The sequence below is a fragment of the Sminthopsis crassicaudata genome, chromosome 5 (assembly GCF_048593235.1).
Source record: "Sminthopsis crassicaudata isolate SCR6 chromosome 5, ASM4859323v1, whole genome shotgun sequence".
Taxonomy (NCBI): domain Eukaryota; kingdom Metazoa; phylum Chordata; class Mammalia; order Dasyuromorphia; family Dasyuridae; genus Sminthopsis; species Sminthopsis crassicaudata.
Window position 1 is genome coordinate 299214655 of NC_133621.1, and position 18692 is coordinate 299233346.

General features: G+C 51.3%; 1 protein-coding gene across 1 annotated transcript in view; it reads left to right on the plus strand.

Moving 5' to 3' along the window:
• The window catches only part of TRIOBP (TRIO and F-actin binding protein), an 84577-nt gene that overhangs the window by 31455 nt on the left and 34430 nt on the right, over window positions 1-18692 (plus strand). Inside the window, 4 exon segments of the mRNA XM_074267251.1 lie at window positions 10196-10252; window positions 16563-16631; window positions 17150-17239; window positions 18396-18505. Coding sequence (XP_074123352.1) covers window positions 10196-10252; window positions 16563-16631; window positions 17150-17239; window positions 18396-18505 — 326 coding nt within the window.

The following is an 18692-nucleotide window of genomic DNA, read 5'->3' on the forward strand; positions in this document are numbered from 1 at the left end:
TCCTTTTAAGCTTTGTACTGCAAGTGTTATTCTTCCAGGTCCATGTCATACCTTTCTATCCACTCACCAGTGCTTCTGTTTTCTTGATGTGCCTTTTTACATAGTAGGTAGAGAGTGTCCTGTGCATCCACATCTGCCCCCTTGGACGGATCTACTTCTTCCTTGTTGGAATAGTTTTTTGGTGTGTATTTACGATCTCAGTCTTGAGAACTTTCCATCCTTCCTGGGATAACTTCCTCTCTAGAAGTTTGGAACTCTTCATGTCCTTTCTTTGAATTCAGCCATCCCAGACCTTTCTGCCATCACACATTCTATGACAGGAGTGATCACTCCTTGCGAAGGTTTCCATTGTTTTTACTTTGTCATCCAGTTCTTCCTCATGGCCTACCTTTCAATTTCCCCTCACCTTTTAAAGGATAAAATTATAATTAAGGGAGGGCAAGAATTAATTAGGTGGTTTGTTTTTTACCAGGAAGAAAGCTACACTTAAATGCTTGAAGTCCTCAGTTAATCGATAATACAGTGTACACTTGGCTTGTCATCTCTTCATATTTTTCTGTACTTTTCATTTATTTCTACAGGTGGTTTGTAGCATATTCTCATGACAATGTCACTCTCACTTGATCCCTCTGTTCTTTATACAAATGTATTCTGCATATTTCCTCTCTCCTGTTCCTGGATTTCCTCATCTGAGTATATTGAAGGATAAAATTATAATTAAGGGAAGGCAAGAATTAATTAGGTGGTTTGCTTTTTACCAGGGAGAAAGCTACACTTGAAGCTTGAAATCCTCAGTTAATCCATAATACTGTGTACAATTGGCTTGTCATCTCTTTATGTTTTTCACAACTCTTCATCTATTTCTTCTTTCTGCCCAGGTGGTTTGTAACATATTCTCATGACAATGTCACTTTCACTTGATCCCTCTGTTCTTTATACAAACGTATTCTATTATGTATCTCCAATTCCTGGATTTCCTCATCAGCATATTCCCTTAAATTACCAAGTGCTACATTAGCCTCTCTTTAATTATTCCATCCTTTCTATAGAGCCATAATCATGTGGTCAAATGTGCCTCCCTGCATTAGAATCTCTAACTCCCCTTGGATTTATTCATAGCATGCATTGGATTCCATGGTGAGAATTAAGAGAAACTTGGAATCTATTAAAAGACGTGTCAGGGGCAGCCAGGTGGCGCAGTGGATAGAGCACCAGCCCTGAATTCAGGAGGACCCAAGTTCAAATCTGGTCTCAGACACTGGCTCAGACACTTAGCTGTGTAACCTTGGGCAAGTCACTTAAGCCTCAGAAAAAAAATAAAAATAAAAAAATAAAATAAAAGACGTGTCATATTCAGAATGAGGAAGATTTAAAAAAAAAAACCCACTAATGTTTAGAAGGGGAACTATCTGCGAAACCTTGAACCTTTAAAGGTCCTCTAGTCCAACAGCCTCATTTCTTAGATGAGAACCTGAGGCCCAGAGAGAGGTTAATCAGCTGGCCCAGAGCAGAAATGGAAGGCAGGCCTCCAAAGCCAGTGCCGTGCCATAGAGTCTCAGCTGGAGTTTTATGATCAGGTGGGAGCAATGGGAGGATGTTGTCAAATGAGCCGGAGGTGGATGATCAGCATGACAGAGTCTAGAAAGCACAGTGGTGGGAGAATAAGTGAAAGAGCTGGGCCTATTCAGCCTGGAGAAGAGAATAATTATTTCAAATATTGAAAACTTTGTAGAAGCCATATTCTCTGCGTTGTAGAAGCTGGGTAGCTTTCTATAGGACCAGTGGCTGTGAGAATCAAAGATAGATTTTCTTTGTGTTTGAGGAGAGCCTTTGGAGAGTTCTCAATAAAAAGCTCATTAGGGTACTGAGGTCCCCGTCACCCAAAGTATTCAAGTCAAAGCTGGGTGACAATCTGCCAGTTTCCATGGGGAGGATTCCTTCTTCAGGGAGGGGTTAGAGGGTCCCAAATTGGAGACTGAAAGATTCTGAAGTCTCTTCACTAACTTGACTTCTTTAGAGTGGGATGAAGGGGGAAGGGAGGAGAAAGCTTGCTCCCCGAAGCCAAAAGTACTTGAGGGTGCGGGAAACGCTGTTTCAGTTAAATTCAAATTTAAAAAAAAAAAAAAAAAAAAGCATTTTCAAAGTGGAAGGAAGGCACTGGGTGGGGACACTGAGATGGAAGGGGGAAAAATAATAATAACAAAAAGCCAAGCCTGGGAAGCCCTGGGCAGGCCATAAATAAGACCGGCTGGGGGGGGAGGGGAGAGGGGAGGAAACTAGGTGGGTCTCCCAGCTTTTACAGTTTTTCCGCGTGTGACCTTGAGCAAGTTCCCGGATCTGGACCTCAGTGTCCCTGTCTGTAAAAATGAATGGGGGAGGGGAGGCTTCCAGTCCCAGATCTGTGATCAGATGGGGTGCTAGCGGGGGGGGGGGGGGGGAGGGGGAGGAGGGAAAGGGGGGAGAGGGGGGTTCACTGTTATGGGGAGGAGGAAGATCCCTTTATTCAAGCAGGTCAGCCCCTTTCGGAAACTATAGTGTTTATACCCGGAGGAAAGGGCTTACACTCAAGAGTTTAGCACCCGGAGCGTCCTCCTGGCTCTGACCTTCAGTGTACAGATGGGGAAACTGAGACCGGGAGGTTAAGGGGCTGCTCAAAGTCACGCAGGTAGAAATGGGCCGGTTTGGGGTTAGCTCACGCCACGCCCACCCCTGCCCCGACTCTCCCCCACCTCCCCTACCCCACCACCCAGGGCGCGCGCGCGCCCGTCTCGCACCCTCCCCGTCCTTTCGGGGGCCCCGGGCAATCCCGGGGATGGGAGTCACCTGTGGCCGCCTTCCGGCCTTACTCAGCCCGAGGCCCCGCCCTCGCCCCAGCTGGTCTCCGGCCCCCCGCCCCCCAAACCCCGCCCCTCGCGTCCCCATTGGCTGGCCGCCTCCCCTCCGCCCTCCCCTTCTGGGGCCCCTCTCCCTCCCCCCTCGCGGGCTCCCGCGTACCCGGGGGCTCCCATTGGCCGCTTCGCCCGCCTCGGCCGCTGCCTGCTCGGACCGCCCCCGGCCCTTCGGTCCGGCGGGATCCTCCCAGGAAGTTTGAAAAAAAAAAAAAAGAGAGAGAAAAGAAAAGAAAAAAGTTTTCTGGGCGGCTGGCAGAGGCTGCGGCCGAGCCCCGGGAAAGGGAGAGCCGGAGAGACGCGGCGGGCGGGGATGCTGGCCCCGGGCAACTGACCGGGCTCCGGAGCAGGAGCCCGCCATCTGCCCCTGCGACCCCCGGCTCGTCTTCGGCCCGGGCCGGGCTGCCCCGCCGGGGGCCCCGGGGGCCGTCCGGCTGCATGATGACGGTGAGCGCCCCTTCCCCTTCCCCGGCACTTCCCGACGATCTCCGGTCCCCGCGGGGCGCGGAGGGGGCGGACGGGGGCCGAGTGTGCGCCATCTGGCTCGGGGAAGAAGGGGGGCGGGGGCGGAACGCAAAGGGGAGCCGGCGCGCCGAGGCCTGAGCCCGGGCGGAGGCTCCCCCCGTCCTGCGCGGCGCGATCCCTCCCGTGGGCTGTCAGCCCCGGCCCGGGACGGCCCAGCCCGCGCTGGAACTTGCTCCCGGGGTGCTGGGCGTGGCCCCCAAGCCAGCCTCTCCCCGGGATCTCCCCGCCGGCCCGCGTCCTCCTCACAGCCCGGGAGACTGAGGCGGGGAGGGGAGGGAGCCGGCTCCAAAGCCGCGGCCGGGCGGGGGGCCAGATCTGCGGGGGTCCCTGGGGTGGAGTGGGCGGGGGTAGCCCGTCCCGGCTCCCGCGGGGGGAGGGGGGCAGCGAGCCGGCGCCAGAGTTGGACGCTGCCCCCCACGGCAAGTGTGCCCCTGTAAGTGATGGGGGAAGCGGCAGCCCCTCCCCCAGCTTCCTTCCTCCGGCCCGCGGACGGTGACCCGGGCACCCGAGAGGTGGAGGCGGTCCTGGGGGGGCGAGGGCCCCGCTTCGCACACCCCTCAGTCCCGTGGGAAGGGGCCAGGCCGCCCGCCGGGGCCGGAGCCCCGCGGGAAGCGGAGCCAGACGGGCGGGTGAGGATGACCCTGGCCGCGGGCCTCCGTTTCCTCCTGGCCTCCGCACATCCTGCAGCCTCCGGGGCCTTCCTGTTGGCTTGGAGACGCCCCTTCCCTGGCCATCTAACAGGGCAGAGCTGGGGAGGATGACAGAGACCCAGTGAGTCAGCCTTCCCAGAGGGGGCAGGGCAGGGGAGAGTGGGCCCCCAAGGTGCCTGCCGTTTCCTCCCAGCTTGCCCTCAGAGCCCTGGCCGGTTCTTTCCAGCAGAGAGCTTGGCTAATCTGACCCTCAGCTCCTGTTACCGCTGGCTGGGAGGAGGGGAAGGTCTTAGCGGCTGTATGGCCTTGGGCAAGTCACTTGCCCCCGCCTCAGTTTCCCACTGTGTAAAATGGGGGTCACAGCAGCATCTGTGTGAGGCTCACATGAGATGTTTGTAAAGCACTCAGCACAGAGCCGGGCACATAGCACATTACCCACATGCTAGCTGATGTTACTTAGCGGATCTTGCTTCGGCGGGACAGCCGTACAAATGTACCAGCATATCTCTGACCCCTCACAGCCCGGAGCCTCCTGCAGGCCCTGCCAGCCCCGGCTCCAGCCCGCTCCGCTCAGCGGTCAGAGCACAGGATCAAGGACCTGGGAGGGGGTCTGAATCCCTCAGCTGAAGATGGAGGACTGGAAGTTCTGGAGGCACGGTTGAGGGGACACAGTGCTGGATCCTGGCTCCATTCGGATTGCCTGGGGGACCTCAGCACTAGTGATCCTTCCTCTCTGCCTCAGTTTCCTTATCTGTCAAGTGAAAGGTGGGGGAAGGGACCTTCCTAGTGCAGATGCAATTATCTCTGATTGACCTCTTCACTCCTCCCTCTTCGAGGAAAGGTCCCTCCTTGCCTAGAATTCCCACTTTTCTGATGAGATTTTCTCTCCTTCCTGAGCTGGAGAGAGAGCATGGAATAGTGAGAGAGTCTGGGTTCAAATTCTTCTGTCATTCCTCTTGTGACCCTGGGCAAATCCCGTCACTTCTGCCTCTGAGAAATGAGGCCCTTTCTGTCTGGGATCCTGCTCCGGGGTCGTAGGGCAGGACCCGGAGCAAGAGGGGAAGAGTCTCAGAAGCCAAGCTGGGCGAGATGGCAGCAAAAGCTTTTTAACTGTTTACATCTGTCCACAAAGATAGAGCCGTGGCAGAAAACCTGGCTCCGAATCTCTTTCTGCAGTCATTGACTAGCTGTGTGACCCTGAACGAGTCATTTTACCAGAGTCCTTTCCCCGTCATCCTTTCCCAGTCATCCTTTCCCGGCCTCCCCCCCCCCCCCCCAGCCGCTCAATCTGCTCTCAGCCCGCAGCCAGACAAGGGGAAGATGCTGTAACCTGAGTAGATGCTGAGGGACGCACGGTCCTGAGGAAGCTGGGGAAGCTGGCTTTGGCTTTGGCTTTGGGAGGGAGGCCAGAGCTGGAGGGCCTCCCCTTCCCCCACCTGTTCTGGGTCTGGTATCAGGTCCCTCCCCACCCCTGCCCCCTTGGGCATCCTCTCCCTGGTGGGAAGGAAAAAGAGGAGGAAAAACTGTGAATATTTGCAACCAATCAGGGAGAGAAAGAAGCCCCCCCCCCAGGGGGACTATTTTCTCCATTTTTGCTGGGGGACTCGAGACAGGGCATGGTCTATCAAAGGGTTCAAATCCTGGCTCTGACATTTACTGTCTGTGTGATCCTAAGCAACTTGAGTTACCTCCCTGGACCTCGGTTTCCCTGGTTGGTAAAATGAGAAGGGTAGACTGTGACTTCCCAGGTGTCTCTGAGCCCTATATCTGTGATCTTCTGACATCTAACAGATCTCGGACTGAGGCAGCAGTTTCTCTTCTGTCAATGTTTTTAAAAAACAGGCAGGACAGCCACTGTTGTTGGCTGATTGAACCATGGCCCTGCCTGAAGGCAGGGGAGTGGAGCAGATGAACCCAAGCAAGTTGGTTTACCTCTCTGAGCTTTGGTTTCCCTGGTGTGTAAAATGAGAGGAGTAGACTGTGACTTCCCAGGTGCCTTTGAGCACTAAGTCTATGATCTGACATCTAACAGATCATGGACAGGAACAGCAGTTTCTCTTCTGACAATGTTTTTTAAAAATAGACTGGACGGCCTCTGCCGTTGGCCCTGCCTGAAGGCAGGGGAGTGGAGGAGATGAACTTTTTAGCCCAGGGATACCGGACACCCACACTCCACCACAGCTGAGAAAGCAGGAGTGACTTGTGGTATGTGCTGGCCCCAGTATGGGAGGTCACATTTCCCCTTCCTATCGAGACTGTCACAAGCGGCCTGGAACGGAGGCTCGTGTCAGGGAAGGACCAAGATTTCCAGGTTTGTCACTTGATGGCAGACCATTCCCTGTCCCACCTCTGGCCTTGCTGCAAAGGAGTTTGGATGAGGTGATTTTTAAAGGGGACCTTCCATCTCAAAATCCTTGTAGGGAGGAGGAGGAGGGACGGGCAGAGGAGGCCAGGGCCTGGCAGGAGAGGTAACTGAGGGCTTTCTCATTAGATGGGAGGGATCAGCCAGACTGGCTTTCTGGGGCGTGAGTATGAGTATCAGTCAGCAGATTTCACGGTTTTCCCACTTCTGCTGAGTGGTGACTAGTACTGGCTCTCTCTCCTCTCCGAGCAGGGAGGGGCAGCCCCTAGGGTGGGCAGCAGTCAGAAATAAATAAATAAGACAATGGAGACAAGGGATTGATTCATGCAAAATCTGCTGGCCTGGTGTGGAATGGCTGGGGTGAGGAAGGAAGGGTGGAGGCAGAGGAGGCTGAATATTTGAATCTGAGTTTGCAGCCCAGAGGATGAGCTTCCTGGGAGAAGGAAGAGCTGGGACATCGAACCGGCTCCAGGACCAGATCCTGGGTAGACATGACAGACCTTTACTTAGGTTGTAAGTTCCACCAGAATGCAAAGTGGGACCCTTGGACATTTTGATAGATTCCCATTTTTAAAAATCTGATTTATTTAATTCCTACATGTTTATTTATATCCCCATTCATTTCCCTATGGCCACTAACACTTGTAGCCATGTGCTCCAGAAAGTTGTACCAGTTGAGAATCCTGATTCTGATATTTACTGACTGTGTGATCCCAAGCAAGTTGGGTTACCTCTCTGGGCCTCGGTTTCCCTGGTTTGTAACATGAGAGAGGTAGACTACGTGACTTCTCAGGTGTCTTTGAGCACAAGTCTGTGATCTTCTGGCACGTCATGGACAGGGGCAGCAGTGTCTCTTCTGATGGTGGTTTTCAAAAATAGACTAGACAGCCCTGGCTACTGGATGATTAACTGTGGCCCTGCTTGAAGGCAGGGGAATGGATGGGATGAACTTTCAGGGCCCTTTTTAGCCCAGAGATACCAGACACCACAGCTGAGAAAGCCCTCCAAGCACAAAGGCTTCTGGTCTAGGACTGGGGAGCATTTAAATCTGTCCTGCAGGGACTCATGTGTAGAGATTGACCGATGGGCAGCTCATTAAACTGCCTCCATCTTCATTCAGTACCAAGTACCACCAGGATGAGATTAGGAGTTCTTCAATAACTGATTTGATCCCAGATTGTGACAGTAGCTGAGCACCATCAGGATATATATAAGCCTCCTGAAGGCAGGGTCAGGCCAGGGCCTGGTATTAACATTTGCTTGTAAATGAATGAAAGGGCTGTTGGAGACAGGATCCATGCTTTGAAGAAGGGATTAAATGGCCCCTGTGTTCCTTAATAGCTCTGACATTTTTTTTTTTTAATTAAGTTACATTTTGTCACTCAGCAAAAATCTTTTGTATTTTTCTTGTGCGCCCCACCCCCAATTGGGAAAAAGATTACAAAATCTTTGAAATAAATGTGATGCTCTGTTTATATAAAACCGGGCCCACCCCCTCAAATGCCTCTGGGTGCCCCATCTGGGTACACTTGACTGAGCTGACCTCAGCTCCGATATCTCTGACGCTGACCACTGAGTGACTTTGAGCAATCATGTCACTCCCTGACTCAGTTTCCCTAATTGTAAGATGGTTTTCGAGTTCATTGCAGCTCTAAAACAATGAGATAAATCTAGCTCCCTAATTTATTTTTTTCAATTCATAAAAATCTATTCTTTGTGACTCTCACTTCTCCCCCCAGTCACTGAAAAAACAAGGCCTTTGTAACCAGAGGCTAGTTCTCAGGTGGGTGCAGGGGTGGGTCTGGGGCCATGGTTCTGTGGGTGACAGTGCAGAAGCCCCAGTCTCCAAGCATGGAGCAGGTCTGTCCTTGTGGATTCCACTGGGGAGACAGGAGAGTGCAGGGGAGGCTGTCCAGGATGGGACTCCTTGACTTCCCCCAGAAACATTGGTGTGATGTGGGGAAAGAGCATGGGTTTTGGACTGGCTGTATGCTTTTCTGTGCCTCAGTCTCCCTCTCTGTGAGAAGCCAGCTTGGCTTGCCTGTCCTATCCCTGCAGTAATGACCCTGGGAATGAGGCTGCTGGCTTGTCTTGCTCCTTGCCCCTGGCCTTCCAGGGCCAGGTTGGGAGGAAGCCCTGCAAGAAAGAGTGAGGGGCCTCTTGTTGACCACTTCCTCGGCCTAAGGCAGAGTGATGGCCTCTGGGAAAGAGGCAGGAGTGGGAGAGCAGGTCAGGCAGCTCAGGTTTCCAGCTGCCTCGGGAGGTCTGGCCAGCCTGCCTGCGTGCAATTGGACACCTTGGCCCAGGCCGGCGATGCTGGGCCCTGATAGGCTAGGCTTGGGGCCATGGCAACAGGTGGCCCGCCCTCCCCCGGACCTGGCGCCCATCCTGGGGCTCTTCTCCTCTAGCAGCCAATGGGCCGCCAGCAGATCTGGCTCCCCTGCCCCGGGCTTGGGTAGCACTCAGCGCTGGGACCCACCTGGAGAGCTTCCCTGGGCTGGGGGAGGAGGCAGCAGGGCCATGCTGAGCAGGGTTCCGAGCCCAGCATCCCCTCGTTTGGGGAGCCCAGAGGTCCCGCTGGGCTGCTGAAGCCCTCCCAGCAGCCATCCCACCCTGTCAGAAGATGTGGCAGGTAGGAGCCCCCAGCCATCGGGCAGGGCTGTCCCCCGGCAGCAGCAGCCAGGTACGGTCTCACACCCAAGCTGCCCCTGTCTCCCCTCTGGCCCCCATCCTCAGGGCTGGCTGAGGGATTGGGGTCACCCGAGCTCTTCCCCTGGCCCCCTTCCACTTCCCGGCTTCCGTCTCAGACAGCTGGCTCCTGTCCCCCAGGGACAGCTCCGAGACCCAGGGAAGGCAGATCTCTTTGGGACAAGGGAGGTCGGAGGCAGGTGAGCCTCCCCCTCGTCCTGCTGTCCTGGGTGAACCCCTCAATCAGAGTGGGGTGTGGCAGGACTGGGGCATGTGGAGTGAAGGGACCGAGTTCAAATTCTAGTTCTGTTATTCATCACCTGTGTGATCTGGGGCAAATGATTTCAACCCTGGGGTGTGTCATTATCTTGGTCTGTAAAATGGGTTGCCCTAGATGATCCCTAAGCTAGTTCCCTTCTAGCTCGGGCTGGGGAATTCTAATCTTGCTCTACATTTCTGTTTGACAAAGGAGAAGCACGACCTTCAACTGGGATGGGAAGCTGAGAAGGGGCGCTTGGAACCCCGCAAAGTACTCTCATCCCAGGAACCAATCACAGTCCTTTCCCTCTTCCGAAACACTGAGGAAGGCAGGGTGACCTAGCCTTGGGCTCTGGTCTCACAGTCCGAGGGCCCACATCGGCCTGGAATAAAAACCAGTTTCCTTTTCCCCGCTAGGTCTCCGTATCGTGGCTTGGGTGAGCCTTCAGGACCAGGCCTGGGATTGTGGGTGGTTAAGAGCTAACTGGCACAGCTTCCTAGCTCCCCTCTCCTTCCCAGGCTCCACCCATTTTTTAAACAAACTTAACAAATATATTAAATTAATTATTAATGAAATAAAAAATATTAACAAATATAACAAGCATTTATTTTCCCTCTGTCCTACCTTCAACTCCCCCCTCCAAAAACAAACAAAATCCCTGTTTCAGACATAGACAAGCAAAACAGATTTCCACGTTGACCCTGCCCAGAAATGTGCATCTCATTCTATACCTGTGTCTGTCACCCATTTGTCTGTTCGGAGGTGGGCACGCTGATCAGTCCTTGCCCCTACTAACACTTGTCTCCTGTCTCCTTCTCCCCAGCCCGATCTTCTCAACTTCAAGAAGGGATGGATGTCCATTCTGGATGAACCAGGAGAGGTAAGAGATTATACTGCGCTGAGGGATAGGTTTTATAGGGGCCATGTTATTTGACTTCCTTGGACCTCAGTTTCCCCACCTGCAGAATGAGGGAATTGGACTAGATGGCCTCTGAGGTCCTTCAGGTCTCCTCTGTGCCTCGGGGTTGAGCTAGATGGCCCCTGGGATCCCTCCTAACTCTCTCTGTGCCTCAGTTTACCCATCTTTAGAATGAGGGAGTTAATCAAGATCCCGCTTCTAGATGAAGGATTCTAGCAATCACGCATGTAAAGTGCTTTTAACTGCACAGATGATTTTTCCTCGGGTAAGTCTGAAAAGAAACGTTGCAGGTAGGGGGAGAACGTTCTGAGCAGCCGAAGCCCGGAATGCGCTCTCTGCCAGACCCTCAGTTCTCCAGATGCTTGGGGCTCGCCGGGGATGGAATGATCGAAATGCTCACGAGATAAATAGCAGCCATGATTCTAGTCCCTCCCTGGCTTCCCCGGGGAATCTGGCGCGTTTCCTGCCATGTGCTTTAATAGGACTTGTGTCAGGAGATGCAGCGTGATCTTCATTTGCCAGCTGAGCTCCGGGGCAAGGCCCTACCCCCTCTGCCTGGGGCCTCAGTTTCCCCATATGTAAAATGAGAAGGTTGGACTAGATCAGGAGTGCTTCCGTTGGAGTTGGGGCAGAAATTTGTTCTGGAGCTCTCTGGCGGTCTGCTTGGAATCATGTTGTTAAAATCGAGATTATGCAAGATTACAAAAGAAATCAATCACACCGCACTACAATGATCCAGCTGCTCCCCCAGCGCGCTCCCTCACGGAGCCCTGCTAGACGCTCTCTCCCGAACGGTTCTCGGGGAGCCGCGTCCCTGCTGGCCTTGGCTCACCTCGCCGAGGCAGAGGAGGGAGCAGGGGGCTCCCTGAGCCGCGACAATGGCGGGTCAGGTTTAAGGGATCCATTACATATCAAAGGCGCTGGCAGCCGGCCAGACCCACCGGAGGCTTCGAGAAAGAGTCTCAGCTGTCTCTCGGTGTGGGTGCAGTTCCCGCTCCTGCTGCCCCAGAAGAGCCCACCTTCCTCCTCGGGGCCCTGGAATGGGGGCTGAGCTTTAGAAGGGAGCGCGAGGGATGGGCCGGGGCATTGACAAATGGAGAGGCGGGGTACTGGGCCTGGAGACAGGAACGGGCTCCGTGAGCTGTGTTGGAAGCTTTGGGGATAAATCCTCCAGATTTTTGTCCAGCCAGTACTTTCCCTACCTCGGCTCTCTCTCGCCTCCATCTCTGACTTCTCTCTCCTAGCCCCGGGAACATTCTCCATTCCCTGAGAGAACACTCGCTTGATCAGCCTCTCCTGCTGACCGGTTAACATAAAATCCCAGACTGAGAGAGCTCACAGGGCCGCTACTCTCATCACCTTATTTTTACAGATGGGGAAACTGAGGCCCAGAGAGGGGGAATTCCTCAATGCCCAAGGCCAGGCAGCCAGAAGTCACCCGCCTCCAGTTCTTTCTGCCCACTTAGTCAGCAAACTTCACTTATACCCATTGAACTTCCCCTTCTCTGCTGTGCCCTGGTTTTCCCCTTCAGAAAAAAGCAACCAACTTAACTGGGGGAGATGGAACCCTGAGCTTTCTAGGGCAGGAAGAGGACTTTGTCGTCTTAGCTTTTCTTCTCCGATTTTTCATCCTGTCAGGAGACCTGAATTCAAATCTTACCTGGTTACTCACTTGCTGGATGGCTTTAAGTGAGTCCCATAAACTGGATCTCTGTCTCCTCCCTTTGTAAAATCAGAAGAATACATGATTTCTTACTTACCTTCCGACTCAAAATCTAGCATCCTTTGGACTTAGGGAAAGGCCCTTCTCCGGCCTCAGTTTCCCATCTGTCAAATGAAAGGGTGGCGACCTCTTACCTGTTCCAGCTCTTGAATTCTGATACTGTGACAGCAGAGAGGGTTGTTCTGGGAGCTATCTTCTGCTCTCTGGGACTCTGCGTGCCCCTAGGCCAGGGCCAGAAGGATGCTTGCTCTGTGACTCCTTCCCACTTTATTTATCCTCCCCGTACCTTTCCCCACGGCTCTGCTCTGACCCTGTTTCCCCTCGCTTGGCCCAGTGCCCTGGAAGGCTTTCATTACCACCATGTACCGCTCTGGCCTTAAGGTTCTAGGACTCCCAGCACTTGTCCAGAGAGGAGGGAGCCAGAGTGAAAACAAGCCCGGATTGTTAGTCGCTAGCTCTGGGTTCAAATGTGACCTTGGTGGTCCCTTTCACTGGCTCTCACTTCTCTCAGAAAAGAGAAAAAGAGAGGAATTAGACCTCTTAATCCCCAAGATCTGGGACCAGGGGAGATGAAAGGGACCTAATTTTAGCCCATTTGGTGCGGTTTTTCCAGGCCTGCTACACTCAGTCTTGAGCAATCTCCTCCCCAAAGCTTGGTCTGGATATTCAGTGTTTCAAAGTGGAGTTAGGGCGAACCTATCCCAGTCCATCAGATATGCACTCCAGGACCAGACATGGCTGTGTGCACAAATATACACACGTATGTGCATGACGTACCTCAAAAACAACCGTCACTCCTGAGCCTGGAACTTCAAGCCCCAGAAGATAGCACAAGGCAGACTGGAAGGGAACTTGGGATCCACAATGGAGAACCTCGCCTCTGACCTCATTAAAAACATGGCGGCTAGCCTCCTGTCTCACAAGTCTCAGCCCTCCCTCACGAGCCCCTCCATCTTAGCCTCCCATGTAGATGTGGCCCCTGTCCTGCTGAGCTCAAGCCTTCCATCCGCTCCCATTCCTTCCCACTATCATCCCCATTGTCTCTTCGATCTCTTCTTGGCCATTTGATCCCTGTCTGCTACCTAAAAACCATGTGTCTCTCATCCTTAAAACTTGATCTGACCATCCTTACTAGCCAGTGACCTACATTTCTCTCCTTTTCTCATCTAAACTGCTTAATATTTCTATCTGCAACTATTTTTTTTTCTCTTCTAATCAATAAACATTAATTTTTACGGTTTTTTTAAAATAATAGTTTTGTTTTTTCTTTTCAAAATAGATAAAAAGATAGTTTTCAACATTCACCCTTGCAAAACTGTGTTCCAAATTTTTTTCCCTTCCTCCCTCCTGGTCCCCTCCCTTAGACAGCAAGTAATCCAATATATATTAAATTCGTGCAATTCTTCTATAGAATTTTTCACAATTACCATGCTGCCTAAGAAAAATCAGATCATTCCAGTGATCTTATGATGGAGAGAGCTAGGACTGTGGGAACTGTGTGTGGATCACAACATAGCATTTTCACTATTTTTGTTGTTGTTTACTTGCATTTTGTTTTCTTTCTGTTTTTTTTTTTTCCTTTTTGGTCTGATTTGTGTGTGTGTGTGTGTGTGTGTGTGTGTGTGCAGCACCATAATTGTGGAAATATCTATAGAAGAATTGCACATGTTTAACATATGTTGGATACTTGCCATCTAGGGAAAAGGGGGACGGGATTTGTAACAAGGTTTTGCAAGGGTGAAAAATTATCTATGCATATGTCTTAAAAATAAAAAGTTATTTTAAAAAAAAAGAAAGAAAAAGAAAAAAATTTACAACTAATTTCAAAAGTGAATGTTGAAAATTGTTATTACTTGTAATTGGGGGAAAATACTCAATTAAAAATAATTAAGAACAACAAAAAAAAAAAGAATTCTATTCTACAACTGGTGCCTCTATCTTTTTTTTTTTTTTTTTTTTTTTTTTGAGCCAATCTAGGGTTAAGTGACTTGCTTAGGGCCATACAACTATTATGTATCTGAGGCTGAATTTGAATTCAAGTCTTCCAAACCCTAAGACTGGTCCTCTATCCACTGTACCGTCCAGCTGCCCCCTCTCTCATTTGTTTGTAAAACTTGTGCAAAATCTCTGACCTCATCGTTCAAGTGAAAATGATCTCTCTAGTTATCGATGATTTAATGGCCAAACCCAATGGCTTTTTCTCAATCCTTCTGGACCTCTCTGCAGCCTTGGACCTTGTTCATCACTTTTCCCCTGGACGCCCTCAGCCCTCTTTTCTTCCTGGTCTCTATCATCTTTATGTCAGTGATTCTAGACTTGATACATCCCGAGCTCCACGTTGCCTGCATTGCTTTTTGGATATGGCGCATGGACGTAGCTACCTTCAGTTCAACACATCCAAAACAGAATTGTATTTCTTCCCAAGCCCTCCTGAAGAGGACACCCCATCATCCAAGTCCCCCCAGGCTCTCCATCAACCCCTTATATCCAACATCCCCTGGACACCTCCCCTTCTCTCCTTACACAGCCCCCACCCTTGGTGTTTTCATGTGGAAATGTGGGAAGGGGAAGGAATAGTCTAAGCTTGAGCCGCCATCTTTGTCCTTGAATAGATAAGACCTACACATCTGGAATAATTAGTCAGAAATGTATGATGAAGGGTACAGGTGCATGATTGAGGGCCTTCTGAGAAGGAAAAGCTTAGCAGAAATGGAGGAAAGGGGTCAGGAAGAGAACTGGGCACATTTTCCATGTAATGCTTCCTTTGACATTTGTAGCTAGATGTTATGCTAGATAAAGCCTTCCTTTGTACCTATGTACCTATCTATTTAATGATTTTATATCTATATATTTATAGATTAATTTAATTATTTAATGATATATATATATAAATACTCCAGTGTCAGGATGTTCTGAGTTCAAATCTAGTTCCTGTGCTTCACCTTGGTCTGCCTCAGTTTCCCCATCTGTAAAACAGGATGTGATGTTTAAGCTCTGTTGGATTATTTGCTGTCTAGGAGAGAGGTAAGGTGGGAAGGGAGGGAGAAAAATCTGGAACAAAAGGTTTTGCAGGGGTGATTGTTGAAAACTATCTTTGCATGAATTTTGAAAAAATAAAATTATTGTTAAAAACAAACAAGATGACAATAGTACTTCCCAGGGTTATTGTGAGGATCAGGTGATTTGATATTTATAATGTACTTTGCAAACTTAAAACATTGTTGTTGTACAAGATCTTTATCCTCTCTGACATATTGGGAAGCTGAGCTCAGAAGCATGATGACTTGCCCAGGATCTTTCAGATAGAAAGAGCTCCAGCAGGATCCAAAGTCTTGAGGCTTTGTGTCCCTATTTCTAGCTCTCTTCCTTATCTTGGGCCAGGCCCTTGCTGCCTGTGGGCCTCTGGGGCCTTATCTGCAAAACTGGAGAGATTAGTCCTGAAGGATTCCCGAGCCTTTCCTGCACATCACTACCCCAGGACTTAATCCACAGGTCCTGGCCCCGCCAGGGAGTGAGTGACCCAGCCCTGGAAAGAGGCTCCCTTGCCATCAGCTCTGACACTCTTGGCCTTGGTGGGGCCAAAAGCCAGCCAGATCTGGCTGCTGTGGTTAATTCTTTAGCCAGGCTCCTCCGCCGGCCACCTCCTCCCCAGGCCGAGCCAGCCCTGCGGCCCTCCATTGCCCTCTAGAGGCTAATGGCCAGCCTTGGTGACCGATGGGTAGTAGATCCAGGCAAGAGCTAGGAGGGACCTACCTCCAGTCCCATTTTAGTCTAGAAACTGAGGCTAGGAGAGCGGAGTCGAGGTAGAGCTGGCAGGGGGAGCCCTCCTGTCAGACCCCCTTGTCTTATAGACTCAGTAAGGGTAAGGTGAGTAAACTGAGACCAAAAGGACTGGCTTGTGCAATCATGCAACAAAGGCAGAATTGGAACCCAGAACTTCGACGCTCAGCTTCCTTCCATTCCAGAAGCCCTATGGAAGATTTGGAAATCCTCACTCCTTGCGCCATCATTCCCTCTGCTATAAATTGAAGAAATTAAACTCAATGCTTTCCCAGTCTACGTTCCTGTGACCTACTCTCTGATCCCTAAAGACCAGCCCTTTTTGTTTCCCCTTCTTTTCTTTTCCCCTTCTTTTCTTTTCTTTTCCTTCCCCTTATTTTCGAGGGGATTCGAACCCAGAAATCTTAACTCGGAAACCCACAGCTTTCCTCCCTGGCTCAGGACCTTTGCCTTGTGATCGGTCTTGGAGGTCTGAGAAATGGGACTTGAGGCATTAGAGCACTGTCTCTTCAGCACCTAGCACCAGGCTGGGCTCTTGGGAAGTGCTAAATAAATGCTCGCTCATCCCTTCCTTTGTCGTAGCACTTAATTTACTAGCAATCCCCCCAATGGTAGAGCCTGGGCAGATCCGCTCCTCCAACCCTCCAACTGCAGCCACATGGAGACTTCCTGACGGCTGCACCCCCCCCCCCCATCAGCCATTGAGTAACCCAATCGTTCCCAAGTCATTCCATTGCTGACCTCCAGCTTCTCCCTCCCTCCCTCCAGTGGAAGAAACATTGGTTCGTGCTGACCGACTCCAGCCTCAAATATTACCGGGACTCCAACGCCGAAGAGGTAATATCGTGGGGTGAGGGTGGGCTGGGAGCACCTCCTGGGGTCAGCCCCTTCCCGTTTTTCCTGAGGCAGGGGACTACGTATAGGAAGGGCATTGCTCATAATGGCAGATTGAATTACTGACCTCCTCTCATTCCAATCTTTGTTATAAGGGATGACTCTTATTAGGGAAAACGAATATTTAAATATATTTAGTATATAATCTTTAATTATTAAATTAAAATCTTAATTAATAATTAAATTAAATTAAAATAACTTCATATTTAAAGTATAAACATAAAATATTGAATATAGTTCGACAAAAACTTTGAAAAGGCTGGGGAAAATGGACAAGAAGGTTTGATTGCCCTCTGACTCCCTAACCCAGCCTCGGAGCTGAATTGGGAGAGTGCGCATTTATTAGGAGGGAGGCTGATAGATTATCCGCACCCCAGCACGGGGCCGGAATGTCAGGCGGGTTGGGGGCCAGGGTGGGGAGCGAGCATTCTGATTCCCTGACACGTCACCTTCTGTCTCAGGCCGATGAACTGGACGGAGAGATCGACTTACGCTCCTGTACAGATGTGACGGAATTCGCCGTCCAACGCAATTATGGCTTCCAGATCCACGTGAGTGTGAGGGGGGGGGGACCCAGACCCAGCAAATCCTGGAACCTTAAACCAGGAAGAGATGCCTTATGGTCCAGGAAAACTCTGGTCTGGAGGAACCAGGGCCTGGGTTCAAATCTCACCTCTGAGATCCGTTACTTGGGCAAGTTTCTTAACCTTTCAGAGCCTCAGTTTATTCCTCTATTAAATAAAATCTAGGCCTATAAATCCCCTTCTAGCATTAAATCTGTAAAGAGTAGGTCAGCTAGCCTCTGCTTGAATACTTCTGGTGATGGAGAGCTCACTACTGGAGGTAGATATGAGGAGACCAGCCCTAGAATTCATGATCTTGGGAAACCCAAGCACCTCCTCGCCTTTGGCCCTCAAGCTTTCTCCATGATTACTTTTGAAATCTGACTGATTAAAGGCTCCTCGCTCTTTCATTAGCCCAAGGCCAGCTGGTTCCCTGGAAGTAAGGTGTGCGTAAGCGATCCCCAGCCCTCCCCTCCTCTCCATCCCCCCATTCCCCTGCTGCTGTCGCCTCCTGCAACCAGATCCCCGACTCCAGTGTCGGCTGCTGCTGCTGCTCTCCCCACAAGCGCCGAGCCTCGGGAGAGTGTAGGTTCCGTGCTGCTAGGTGGAGCAGCAGGGAAAGCCCGGCCTGAGGTGTGGAAGACCGGGGCCTCCTGGAAAAACGAAGTGACCTCTGTGACTTTGAGCTTTTCTGCACTACCTGGGATTAGGTTGTAAACTCTGTCGTCCCAGGGCGTGTAGTTTTGTCGTTATTCACTCTTTCCGGTTCCGACTCTGTGTGGCCCCACCGGGCTTTTCTTGGCAGAAATATCAGAGTCGCTCATTTTGCAGATGGGGAAACTGAGGGAGAGTTAAGTGATTCGCCAAGGGTCCTACAGCTAGGAAGTGTCTGAGGCTGCGTTTGAATTCCGATCTTCCGAGCTCCAGGTCTGGCGCTCTAGCCACTGCATCACTAGGCTCTTGACAAGTATTCGTTGACTGCTCTTTGCTTGCTTAGTATTGAACCCCAAAAGTAGGAGAGAAATGGACCCCCCCATTCCAGAAGTCCCTCAACAGTCCTGAGGAGACATCTTGGCAAGCTGGGATCCATCCAGCAGGGGGACGGGACCGGGCTTGGGCTAAACCGTTTCTGGTCTCCTTGCAGACGAAGGATGCTGTCTTTACATTGTCCGCCATGACTTCGGGCATCCGGAGGAACTGGATCGAGGCTCTGAGGAAAACCGTACGACCGGCTAATGCCCCAGACGTCACCAAGTACGTGCACGGGCAGGCGGGCAGGAGGGAGGTCTGTATGGGAGGAGGGCGGAGGGCGCCTTCTAAAAGCAGATTAAGCTGACCTCGAGGTCTAAACTCCTGGAGCAGAGAGAACCCCGATTGCACCCGGATGCTCCAAAGGCAACGCGTTCTTCCTCACAGCTACTCTGGGAGCTAGAAAGGGGAC